General features: G+C 42.5%; 1 protein-coding gene across 2 annotated transcripts in view; it reads right to left on the minus strand.

Annotated features, from left to right (window-relative positions):
- FAM185A (family with sequence similarity 185 member A) overlaps positions 1-13,767 on the minus strand; it is a 54,440-nt gene that overhangs the window by 29,910 nt on the left and 10,763 nt on the right. Inside the window, exon 3 of one of the 2 annotated variants that reach the window (XM_063448147.1) lies at positions 7,581-7,673. The exons of the other annotated variant lie outside the window; for it this stretch is intronic. Coding sequence (XP_063304217.1) covers positions 7,581-7,673 — 93 coding nt within the window. The remainder of the gene's footprint in view (positions 1-7,580; positions 7,674-13,767) is intronic. 2 annotated transcript variants of the gene reach the window in all.

Here is a 13,767-nt window from a genome sequence, read left to right on the forward strand (position 1 = left end):
ATATTTGACTCTGTAACTTTTAAAAACACCATAAAACCTGTACATGAGGGGTACGGTTATACTCGGGAGACTTCGCTGAACACAAATATTAGTGTTTCAAAACAGTAAAACGTATCACAACAATTATATCGTCAGTGTAAGTGCCATTTGTGTGTGAAAAATGCAAAATACAATTTCACTGTCACTGACGATATCGTCGTTGTAATACATTTTACTGTTTTGAAACACTAATATTTGTGTTCAGCGAAGTCTTCCGAGTAAAACAGTTCCCCCCATGTACAGGTTTTATGGTGTCTTGGAAAGTTACAGGGTTAAATATAGTGCTAGAAAATTAAATTCCCTGAACTTTCGGCCTGGGTTGTCAGGCAGGTCCTGCAAATTGTAATTAATAAAATGACCTAATTATGTAAAATTATTACATAAATATATACGTAGAATTATATATATATATATATATATATATATATATATATATATATATATATATATATTTGTGCTCAGAATTTAATATGTAATGGATAGTGTAAGAGATAAAAGTTGGTTGTGGTGTGCCGAAACCAACGTTCGAGTGGGCCTGTAAATAAAAGAGGGCCCACCAAGGAGAATTGTATGTTCTAAGGGTGCTGGTGGGTGGGGAACACTTGAACTTGAACGTCAAAGGTGAGTAGGGGTTGGGTGTTTAAGTAGGGGACTTACTCCTCCCACAAATTCAGGCCTAATGGCCTTTCTACTTGTGCTCGGAATTTAATATGTAATGGATAGTGTAAGAGATAAAAGTTGGTTGTGGTGTGCCGAAACCAACGTCCGAGTGGGCCTGTAAATAAAAGAGGGCCCACCAAGGAGAATTGTATGTTCTAAGGGTGCTGGTGGGTGGGGAACACTTGAACTTGAACGTCAAAGGTGAGTAGGGGTTGGGTGTTTAAGTAGGGGACTTACTCCTCCCACAAATTCAGGCCTAATGGCCTTTCTACTTGTGCTCGGAATTTAATATGTAATGGATAGTGTAAGAGATAAAAGTTGGTTGTGGTGTGCCGAAACCAACGTCCGAGTGGGCCTGTAAATAAGAGAGGGCAAAGAGAAGTTCGAAAAAAACAAAACACTTTATTGCATTTGATTACATAACCAAGTTCCTGAAGGCCTGGCGAAGTCCTCTTTCTGGTCGTGGAATATACGTGTTGTAAATGGAGGACTTCCAGCGGCCCAGTCTCTTTATGATGTGGACCGGGGTGTTAGTACTAGAAGCTGCTGAAGCGGAGAATGAAGTTGGGTTGTAACCCAATTTTCCCAGTAAGTTTCTTACATGCGTGGTAAATTTTGCTGTGGTGAGTGGGTGTCCTTGTAGTTGTAATAGCGGTGAGTCTGGTAGGTGTGTGCTATAAGCTGACCGTAATGTGTCCAGTGTCTTGACTGGACACCAAGCATTGTCTGTTGGAAAGAGAGGAATGATGGTGGGGTGTAGGGACTGATTTGTTTTGGTAGATGGGATTGTGAGAACGTAATAGTCGTCTATTTTTGTGAGTTATGAGGTTTTTAGGCTGTGAGTGATATCCCCTTGACAAACGACAGTAAATTCCCCAGGTCTTAGGAACCCATAAAAAGCCAAATAGATTGCAGATTTGATCACCAGGTTAGTGTTGGAATCAAACGGGGATTCGTCGAGGAGGTTGCTTAGTAATCTAAAGATAGGCCCATCTATAGGTAGTCTGGTGGTGATAGATGGAACTGATACTTTAGAGATCCCCTTTAAGATTTTCTTTATGGGATATGATGATAAACAGGGGGTGTTGTTAGGGAAATTTGTGAGGCTATGGTGCTGCACACCCCCGTGAGGTATAATTTAATGGTGTTGTGTGAAAGTTTTAAATGTAAATGGCAAAAGGAGGCAAAAGCCACCATGGTTTGGTTTGAGAAATCGCCTTGTAATCCGAATTCAGCAGTAAATTTATTGAAAATGTTAAGTGCCCTGGTGTAGGTGATTGCAGTGCTTGGTGATAGTGCTTGGTGCGTGAGTGTCCTGGCGTGGTGCATAAGTGTGTTTAGTCCAAGATTAGTTCGTGAAAATTCGGTGTTCTGGATGGTTGATGGTGGGTTGACGGGAGTGCCTGGAAAAACACCTGAAATTGATCGAGATAAAGCGTCAGCAGCCGTGTTGTGAATACCCAGGATGTGAAGGCAAATTAGGTGGAACTGGACGGTTGCTGCCAACCAGGTCAGCTTGCGAATCAGCCGCATGATGGTAAGAGAGGATGAGCGCCCTTTATTGATGATATTGCAAGCTGACGAGCTGTCGGAATAACACTTTACTGCCTTGCCGGACCAGAGGTGAACCCAAGTGTGTGCGGCTGCCACAATGGGGTAAATCTCAAACAGAGCTGAAGTTTCTCTAAACCCCGGCAAGGCATCCGTCTCAGCTGGCCAGTGACCCCTAAACCAGTGATTACCAAATATAGCTGCAAATCCCGTGTTGGCTGCAGCGTCAGTGTAAATGCAGGGAGAGGAGTCTGAGAGGGGAGGGATAAACATGGAGATACCGTTCCATAGGGATAAAAACTGTCCCCACATGAGTAGGTCAGCTTTGGCGTGCTGGTCCAACGCAATTGGGCAGTCGTCCGGTATCCCGTGACGCAGGCAAAGGAGCATGGACACGAAAGATCTGCCCTGCGGAACGATGCGCATCGCGAAATTCAGGGACCCCAATAGGGACTGAAGTTCTTTCCTGGTGCATACATCGCTCCGCAGGAACATGTCTATTTCCCCTCTCAGGCGGACGAGTTTTTCAGTGGGAAGGCTGGCGCGGAAGGTAGCAGAATCTAGCTCTATGCCCAGAAAAGTGAGTTTAGTGGTGGGGCCTATTGTTTTGGCGGGAGTCAAAGGTACCCCGAGGGTGGTGAAAAGTGCAGAGGTGCTGAGGATATCGGTGGGTGTGCGTGTGCTTGGTTCTATGAGGAGGAAGTCATCCAAGTAGTGAATGACTGTGGGACACCTAATAATGTTCAGAAGCAGCCAGCATAGCGTTTCCGCGAAAATATCAAAGAGTTTGGGGCTGCTTCTGGAACCGAAAATGAGACGTGTGGAAAAATAGTACCTGTTTCGCCATTTAACACCGTGCAAGTGCCAAAGTGATGGGTGCATGGGCAGCAGTTTGAAAGCGTTGGTAATGTCTGTTTTGCTAAGCCAAGCGTAGCTGGCAGTTGACATGATGGATTGTATGGCGTCGTCTATTTTAACATATTGTAGTGAAAATTCGTGTGTGGGGAGGAGTGCGTTGATACTAGGAACAAAAGAGGAGTGCGGTGCAGATAAATCGATAATCATACTTTTTTATTAGAATACTTGTGTACAGCTATACCGATAGGGTTAGTGCGCCAGGAGGAAAACGGTGAGGAGGTGAAGGGGCCGATCATGAAGCCTTGAGTGATTTCAGTGGAGAGGAGAAGATCCGTGGCCTCTGGGTCTAGACAGGCTGATAGGAGATTAGGGCATTCCAGTATCCCTGGGGGGATGGCTACAAGACCCGTGAAAAACCCCTGAGAAAACCCTGTTATTAGGTACTCCACCAGATGTTTGCTTGGATGGTCTTTAAGGTAAAAGGCCAGGTTGTCAATATTAACATCGGTTAGTCATTTGTTAGGGGACAACCTGGCCGGACACATGGTCTTCGTGTGTGCCCTGAAACAGATGGAGCAGATGTGCAACAATCTACAAGCGCTAAAGCTGCAGGAACCTGCATTGAAGTTGTTGCACACCTGCGCCTTCCCCAAAAAGGAGATGGGCCTCCCCAGTTTGTCCCTCTGGCCGCCTTCCTGTTTAAGGTGGGGAGTGGAAGAGGATTGAGGGGTGGTAGAGGGGGTGGCTGGGTCAGCCATAGAAGGGCACAAATCAGCCAAGTGGGTTGAGGAGTTGCATATAGCGCAGGACGGTGGCCTCAGACCAGCGAAATGGCGACAGAATAGTTCCGTATCCATCTGACACCAGTTAATTCTTACATTAAATTGTTTCAGATGGGTCGCCGTTTTTTCGCTGATATCGATTTGTGATAATCGTAGAAAGATGAGCCCCCGCCCAAATCCACCACTTTATGGAGATAGAGGTCCAGTTCCTCTCTCCTGTGGGGATATACCGAGCAGGTAACATCTCGGTATATCCCAAAGGCCAACACGAAATTGGGGATAGACAATTTTTTGTTGAGCATTGGACCTCTGGTTTTTAGGACCACTGAGATGTCGCCAAAATTATAAGCCCTGTTCTCCAGTACGTCTTGGGAGGCAATAAGTAATGACACGAGACACACATCGTTCCCATCTAGGATTTCTTTCCTAATGGAGTCTGGGACGGAGTGAGCTGGTGACACAAAAGGCGACGGTACTGGAGCAGGAGCTGGAGGGGGAAGTGTAGGTACGGGTGCTGGTGCCATAGGTACAGCCGGGATTGGGGCTATAGGAACAGGGAGGTTACCTGGGGAGGCTATGGCACTTTCCACCTTGCTTAACCTGCTGTTTAGGGTCTGCAGGTTGGCCAGGATTGCCGCGAGGGTGTCCTGGGTAGCAATGCCAGCGCCAGAAACTTGGCTTTGAGAGCTTGTGCCTGGCCTAGGCTCTGGGGCTTGGTTGGTTAACAGTCTGTATAATTCCGCCTTTCGGGCTGTAGCCGGAAAGGGGATGCCCCTGAGCCTAAGTTCGGCAGTGATTTTAGGTATTGTCCATGCTCTCAAAGACGTAGGGGTAGAAAGGGCGAGAGAAACTCCTGGGGACTCTGGTCTGATAGGGGTTGATATAATATCCTCAACAGGTACCTCGTCCATGGGAGATGTGTCTTGTGACATTCTAGAAATGAATTAAATGAGTTGGTTTTAGTAGGGGCGTCTGAGAAAACTATTTCAAGGGGTGCGGGGGGGAAAGCTTATATGAACTGGACTGTAGGATTATTGCCGAAGCGAAAAACTTAACTTAGACTAGTGACGGTTGAGGCCCTGCTAATGCCAAGTGGCGGTGAGAGGCTCTATCTAGGATTTGGGCGAAGTGGATTATGTTGCCACGGATGTGGTGGCGGGATGTTGGCCTCTCGGTGACATTTAAAAGGTTTCAAAACGTGTGGCCGTGACGAGTGAGGCCCTAACTACGTCCCTGTAGAAGGGCGAATGAGGCGATTAACTATGATTTGGGCATAGGGCCGTACCTCCGTGTTGAGGTTTGGGAGATGATTTGTAAATGCCTCGGTGAGCTAGGTCTGGCGTTCAGACCCTGTGAGCCAGTTCACGTAACAACTATGGGGTAATTGGCGTTTATGTGCTGGTAGGATACTAACCTTGATAGAGATTATACCCGTGGACTTGTTTCTTCCAGTGTATGAGAGAGGTCCAGTGGTTCGTGATGTCGTAGCAGAGCCTAAGGGGTTTGAGACAGATGTAGATCTGCGTGAGCGTGGCGAAAGAGTGCCATATGAGTTAATGGGGGGGGGGGGCATGGACCGTGAAGGCTGTCTGTGGCCTTTTCATGGGAAACTGAAGTACTATATTGAAGATTTAAAGAAAACTATACCTGGATAAGGTACAATTATTGAGGATTCCTCCGAATTTAGACGGGGCAAGTTGTTGATGCTATCGTAGTAGAACCTAAGGGTTTGAGACAGATGTAAATCTGAGTGGGCGTAACGCATAAGCGCAGAGTGAGTTGACAAGTGTAACTTGTTGGCTGCCTGAGTTACCTCAAACAGAGAATAAAAGCAAAATATAAATACTATACCTGGTTTAAAGGACAAGAAGCAGGGTTTGAAATATAGAATGAGCGGACGTTGGTAGTAGCGTAGAAAGGAAACTGGATTTAAGGATAAGAACCCCAGTTTTTAATTGCAATGTTGCCGTACTATGTGGCAAAGTGCGATCTGTGGCGATCAAAGAGATTTATTTTAACAGGGCATTATTTTGCACATTTAAGGCATAGTAAAAATACTATGTAAATAGTAATTACTAGCAGGGAAGCTGTATGTACTACAGAATAACAGTAAGTACCATAAAAAACCACTAGGTGGCGATGTTAGTCCAATAGACTAGGTATGTGAACTGCTACACAGAATATATTGAAAAAGTACGAATGAACGTTTGTAATACATGTGTAAATGCATAATATGGAAACTGGCAAGACTTTCTTTCCACACATAGTAAAAACATGGCTTTTTATAACAGTATGAGTTTTAATTTTTTGTATGTATCCCCCTGGCATAAAAAAAAAAAACGTTTCCCGGATTTTAAGACCGTTAGGGGGTGTAGAACCCCCCAGACGGGTGTTTAGAAAGAGACCGTGGTATGAGGGGAGCGTGGGTGGTCCCCGGTAAGATTTAAATGTCATAGTCTTCCGGTTCCCTGCTGAACCACCGAGCGATGTGGAGGGGACCGGAAATGAGAGGACTCACAATTAGGCAGGAAGCAGACCGGGGGATTCTGCCGGACCGCCGGTAGTACAGAGCGGGACCGCCGGTAGCACTTGAGCAGGACCGCTGGTAGCACGGAGGATACAGCCGTGCAGCTGATACAGGGGACGTCCGGACCGGAAATGACGCGCACGTTTAGACTCGCGAACCAGAAGTAGAACAAGGAACACTTGAACTTGAACGTCAAAGGTGAGTAGGGGTTGGGTGTTTAAATACACAAATTCAGAAATTCAGGCCTAATGGCCTTTCTACATATACATACACACATATATATATATATATATATATACACATACACACATATATATATATATATATATATACATACACACATATATATATATATATATATATATATATATATATATAGTGATATATACGTATATACTTCTGTATATAGATATATATATTATTTTGTTCTACATGTATTTGGATATCAATATATATATTCATTTTAAAATACAGTTAGAACGAAATTATGCATGTATATATATTTTTTATCTATTTATTTTTTATTTTATTTTTTAACATATTTATATATTTATTTTTTATTATATATACATATATATATATATATATATATAAATAATGAAAATTATATATATATTTAATCAATATCATTGTACGTGTATTTTGATAATATATATAATAAAATATACCCTCCCGTTTCCTCTCACAATTTTAGACCTGTCAAATGCGACCAGTCCACATGCCAAAATGTTTTCAATTCAGTTATTTTGGTCTAAATTTTGAAATTCACTCTCAATTCCTGACAATTCACATTTTATTGAATAGACTAGTAGTTTATGCATGTGATATCTGTTTGTTGGACGAGACCGTTCCTGTGGGAAGAAAAATAAAGGCCTAATACAGGTAAGTCAATGTGAACAGATAATTAATTATTTCATAATCTCATGTATTTATGAGGACTACCCCAAGCAACATAACCACTAAATCAAAGCCTAAAGTTGGAGGAGCCAACTGGTGTCCTTTATAATAAAGGAAGAATTGGAACACTCGATTTTGAAGCAGAGCCCAAACAATTAATAATTATATACATGTTACAAATAACATTTCCTGGATAATGGAGATTTAGTAGCTGAAAGCAAAATTACAATTGACCTCAAGTGACGGTATCTTCCTTTCTCGCTTACACTGTGAGATGAAGCTTGAATATCCACATTTCCATGAACCGTTCCCAGGCATTTCACTTTGCCTCCTTTAGTATGTACGTGGATGTTGTGACCCTACAATGGTAACACACACTAGTGATGAATAATGTCAAAAAAACTGATTTACAATGATTTTGTTTTCTTAAAGAAACAAGTAGCTAAATAAGCACCATATTTAATGTTCTCAGTTAGACAATTCAAAAATGTACCATGTTTTCCAAAGAGAGACCAAATTTACTTTCCTCTTTTTTTTTTTTTAAATTAATTTAACATTAAACAAAAACATGCACAATGAGCATAAAGGCATAATCAAAATAGAATAGAAAAAAAGGGACATAATCAAATTTTGTTTTTAGATTTTATTCACAGTCTATACCGGTCTTTGGAAGAGAAGTAAAAACTACAAATGTGGCTTTCAAGGGCAATACGGAATGTCACAATACTAACGCAAAATAAGCATTTTGGGGCATATAGATAAACGCAAACTCACTGCAATGCAAATCTCTAAGAAGTAGGAAGACAACTTATAGTACGCTTAACTTTAAATAAAATTATTAACTGCATTGACAACACACAAAGAGGTTTTAATGTTATCTGCACTATTCATAACATAATATGTATATATTATATATAATGTTATTTATTTTGCAATTTATATTATTTATTGATATGATAAGGTGGAACTAAGGAGAGTTTTTCACCTTTTTAACATTGTCAAGGGCAGGGGGCGGTGACCTAAATGGCGCATTTAGAACTACAGTGTCAGGAATACATGTTTGTATCCCTTAAATACTGATATAAATCAGCAATAAAGAAAATAGCATTAATCATAAGCAAAATTTGAGTAACTATTATTTGACCACCGACAGCAGCTGAAATAAAGTGATTAACAATTTCCTGCATGTATAACATTTAACCTTCAACAGAGATTGCACCACATAAAAAGGTAAGAGTTGCTATCAAATAATGGTTGACTAAGCCTTATACTGCCTTCTGGCTGGAAATATGCAGGCATGAACACTCGTTTTCATCATGCCTAGTCAGTCAACTCCCATGCTATACAGGAAGAACCAACTTTCAGGTAGTTCTATCAACAGGGTTAAGCGTTAGTGTGCAGCCTTGAAGCCCCCAAGGTTGATCAGTAGGGACCACACCCCACCGGCACTTCCAATTCACGGGTCCAGCATCTCATATTCCCTATTCCAGTATGCCAGAGACGACTGCAAATTTACATGGCAGCAGGAGGCTAAGTAGGCCTTAGATGAGCTCTCCTGTATTTTACATGTGGTAGAGGTACCTCGCCTGCTTAGAATCTTTTTGTGGCCATGGGCCTGGCTTGGACACGTGGATGTCACTTCTTCCACAGCCACCTTGTTGTCTGCACAGGGTGTTTCTTTTAGATTGGGCATTCAGTCTAGCAAGAGTCTCCCAGAAATGCATACATATTTTGTCAAATTTGGCAATCCAGGCCAGAGCTCAGTTTCTCCAAGTCTGCTCCTCGGGGTAGCGTCCGCCATTTTGCATCATGGAGAAGGTAGCAGCACGATTCAAGCCAAAAAGTACTCAATAAAGGCTATCAGCAAGTTGGTGAAGACCGGGATTATCTCCACCGGTCCAAAGGGGAGGGGGTACATGGGTTTCGAGCAGCTCTGCCTCGGTCTGAAAATCAGCTATTTAGGAGCTTTACATCAGGATATTTATGTAAAGTTCAGAGGAGCTCCAATGAAACAGCTCTACACAGCATGGCAGTCAGGTCCCACCCTGTTATTTATTTTCCACAACTGCTTTGTAGATTTCAAACATATATTAATTTCATGACAATTAAACCCCACTCCATGATTATAGACAACAGTTATGGCTTAACTGCAATAAATTAGTCCCTGCCTAGTGGCTCAGCTAACAAACCACCTGCAGCACACATGTGATATCACAAAATATTTACTTACCGTAAATGTATTATCCCTTAAGATTAGAAGTAGCACAACAATGGGGATATCCCCTTCTCTTACATTAAAATAGGCAGGCAGACTAAAAACAACTTAAAGATTAAGCCCCTCTTCATCCTCAACCTTCTTACTATAAAAGACACCATTATGGCCTCCAGAAAGTACACAAGCCAAACTCAAGCAAAACAATATTTTATTAAACTAAACACGGGAGGGAATTAGATGTGCACTGTCAAATCTGTAAGAAAAAGAAATTTACTGTGAGTAAAAAAAAAAAATCTGTCTTTCCCTCCAGATTAGAGACAGTGCAACTATAGGGATGAACAAGCAATCTTTAAAAGGTCTCCTCTCCCTCCCACCCCCCAATCCCCAGTTGCTGAAGCCAACTGGAATATGCAGATAGACATAATTTAGATCCAAATAACTCAACTAATCCGCTTCTTGGATGATATTCTTTGTAATGTGATGGCTGACTTTTTTTGAGATCCAATATTGATCTGAATGAGCCATCTGGTTTCTTGACCTAGAAAACAGTAATTTTACTAACCGTAAATTCCTTTTTTCTTAGTATAGTGGCAGTACTTACAAGTGGGATGTTCCTTCTGGTTCTGGACAAGAAGCTCCCCCTTCTTTTGAAGATAATTGTTGTGCTCCACCTGCTGCCTCCATAAAACCTGCGAGCCAGAGTACCACTCCAGTAATACAAAAGAACCAAACGGAGACTGAATAATGCAAAGTCATTTAATCCATATGAAAGTGGAGGGAAAGCCAGTACTGCCACTATACTAAGAAAAAAAGAATTTACGGTAAGTAAAATTACTGTTTTTCCCTTCGTATAGTGGCAGTACTTAGAAGTGGGATATAGCAAGATCCCTGCAAATAAAACAAAGGGTGGGGACTCAGCAGGCCACTGCCTGTAGCACCTTACGCCCAAAAGCAGCTTCAGATGAGGAGAATATATCCAGCCTATAATGTTTAATAAAGGTATGCAAGGAAGACCAAGTAGCCGCTTTGTAGATGTCTTCAGGTGAGGCAGCTGCTCTTTCAGCCCAGGAGGTTGCCATAGAACCTTTAACAGAAATTTAAGAGGAATCCCTTTGGATTGATAAACCAACCTGATGGTATTTGTCAGCCATCTGGCTAAAGAGGATCCGGAGACAGCACAACCCTTGTTAGTGCCCTGAAAGGAGACAAACAGATGGTCTGAGGACCTAAACCCCTGAGTCTTCTGAAGGTAGATCTTCAGGGCTCTTCTAACATCAAGGAGATGCCACTTTCTTTCAAGATCCGATGTAGGAGACTGGCAAAACGCCGGAAGAATAATAGGTTGGTACATAGCAGCATTTGAGATAACCTTGGGCAAAAAAGAAGGCCTGGGGTGCAGGACCACTTTATCTTGATAAAAAAATAGTGAATCTGGAGAGTAAGATAGAGCCCGGATCTCACCTATCCTCCTAGCTGAGGCGATAGCCACCAGGAAAGCCGTCTTGAAGGTAAGCAACTTGATGGGGACCTCCAGTAATGGTTCAAACGGTGTTTCACAAAGGGCTTGAAGCACCAAAGACAAATCCCAGGTAGGGAAAGGTACTAACTTGGGAGGCCTCTTCAGCCGTATGGACTTAACAAACCTTCAGACAAGCAGGTCTGAGGCAATGTCACGAACCAGGAAGTGACTTAGAGCTGAAATCTGGCCTTTGAGTGTAGAGACCCCTAGGCCGGCTTCAAACCCATCCTGCAAAAAGGAAAGAATTTCCGTGACTGATGCTTTGGCAGGATCCGAACCTCGAATGGAACACCAGGCTCTGAACTTCATCCAAACCCTGAAGTGGACAAGTGGACAGAAGACAGCAAAACGTCACATAAGTGGTCTGAAAGACCATGTCCTTGGAGGATCAGCCTTGCAGCAACCATGCCGTCAGGTGGAACATTTCCAGGGTTTCTACGGGAAGAGTCACATTCTCTTACACGTTGGCAGAGATTGGGAGAGACCAACGTGAGATGGTCATGTTTCCACTTCTGAAAACCAACTCCTGTTCGGCCAGAAGGGCAGGACTGCTAGAATTCTTGCCTTCTCCCATCTTATCTTCTGAACAAATCGTGGAATAAGAGCTAAAGGGGGGAAAACATAAGCCATATCGAAGTTCCAAGTGATCGATAGACCGTCTAAAACATCTGGGTAATCTTGTGCTTGGAGAGAAGCAAATCTCTGCACTTTTCTGTTTCTCCTTGTGGCCATCAAGTCTATATCTGGCCTGCCAAAGCAGGTAACCAGCTCCAAGAAAACTTGGTTTGATAGTGCCCAGTCTGCCTGAGACCAATGACTCCTGCTGAGGTCGTCTGCAATAACGTTTAGAGACCCTCTGATTTGGGTAGCTGAGATTGCGAGAAGATTCGCTTGGGCCCAAGACATTATACGATAGAGATCTTGTACAGCTTTCACCCTTGTGCCTCCTTGGTGATTTAAATAAGCCCCTATAGTGGCGTTGTCCGACTGAATCCTCACTGCCTGATTGGTGATGACTGAACTGAAGGATTTCAGTGCCTTCCATATTGCTTTTAACTCCCTGAAATTTGAGGAAGCGCATGCCTCTTCCCTGTTCCAAAGACCTTGATGGAACTAAGAACCTAGATGGGCGCCCCAACCAGTTTGGGTGGTTGTCGTAATCCATTGTTTTTGTGCAAACGAGAGGCCTTTTGAAATGTTGCTTCTTTCTTTCCACCAGTTTAGTTGTTTTTTTTACCACTTCGGATAGGTGAAAGGCAGAGTCTAGATCCTCCTGTCTTCGTGATCATTGTGAAAGAATGTCCCATTGCAATGGTTTTGATTCCGCCTTTGCCCACGCCACTGCCGGAATTGCAGAAGTGAGGAGGCCCAGTAACCTGATGGAGCTTGGGTTTTTCTGCAGCCTTGACACCGCTTTGAAAATCCTCCTTTGTTTTTCTAATGGTAGAAAAAGAGACAGGGACTGTGATTCTACCTGAAGACCCAATAATTCTAGACTCAGTGAAGGAATCAACTTGGATTTTGTTTTGGTTCAGGAGCCAACCGTGTTCTTTTAAAACCTTCATAGCGATTTCGAGATGATAGTTTAGAAGTTGTTTTGATTGGGCTTTTAAGAACCAATCGTCCAGGTACGGAACAATCGAGATACCTTTCAGACGTAAAGTTGCTGCTATGGGTGCCAGGATTTTCGTAAATACCAGAGGAGCCGAGGACAGGCCAAAGGGTAGAGCCTTGAATTGGAAATGAAGAATTCTTCGCCTTCCTGTTAAGACCGCAAATCTGAGAAACTTCCGGGAAGATTCTGAAAGCGGAACATGGAGGTAAGCATCTTTTAGATCTAGCAAATTGGATTTTGGGAGGTGCAACAGAAAATAGATAATAAACAGATTATACTTATATTCAGTGAATCCTGATTTGAACCTAGAATTCAAGAAAAAAGCATAGTATAATACGGTTACACTTAATAAGCAGAGTGAAAACAAAGGTAATGGGTCACTCACGATCTGCAGAGCCTTAGGAAGCAGGCTCTGGCTGTAAAGGCATGTGAATAATAAGCTTATTCAAGCTATCTCCACTGGTTCTTGGTGATAAGGCACTTTCTCTCCCCCACAAAGGACAACAGCAGAATAAAGTAAAGTAAAAAAGGTTTTACTGGTTTAAAAATTAATAAGAACAAAGGCACAACGCTTTTCGGCCGTGACAGGTCTTCCTCAGGTGCATAATCCATAAGTTACATTTCATTCTGTTTTATACACATAAATTAATTAAACAATCCTAAACACATGATTGGTTGGAGGACCATATATGGTCTTTCCGACTTGCCTCCGCCATATTGGGAAGGTCAAATTAATACAAATTCATACAATCTACTAAAAACATTATTATCCAACATTATAACCCTAACTGGGCATCATAAACTATATAAACATTTACATTAATAGTATAAAAATACTTTGAGAGCCCCCAGTTCTCTTCGAATTTTTCGGCACTTTTTTCCTCATCCGGGATTCCAAGATGGCGATCGGGTGTCTTCCGGTTTTCCTGACGTCATAGCGTCAACGTGATTCGTCCAGACATGTCATGTGATCGGAAGATTTTTCACTTAATCAAATAGTAGAAAAAGTCCTTTTAGATCTAACTTTGCCATGCAATCCCCTTTTTGTAAAATGTGAGAGACAGAATATTTTCCATACGGAACTTTTGATACGGTATGCAGGCG

This window comes from Pelobates fuscus, chromosome 3 (assembly GCF_036172605.1).
Source record: "Pelobates fuscus isolate aPelFus1 chromosome 3, aPelFus1.pri, whole genome shotgun sequence".
NCBI classification, from domain to species: Eukaryota; Metazoa; Chordata; class Amphibia; order Anura; family Pelobatidae; genus Pelobates; species Pelobates fuscus.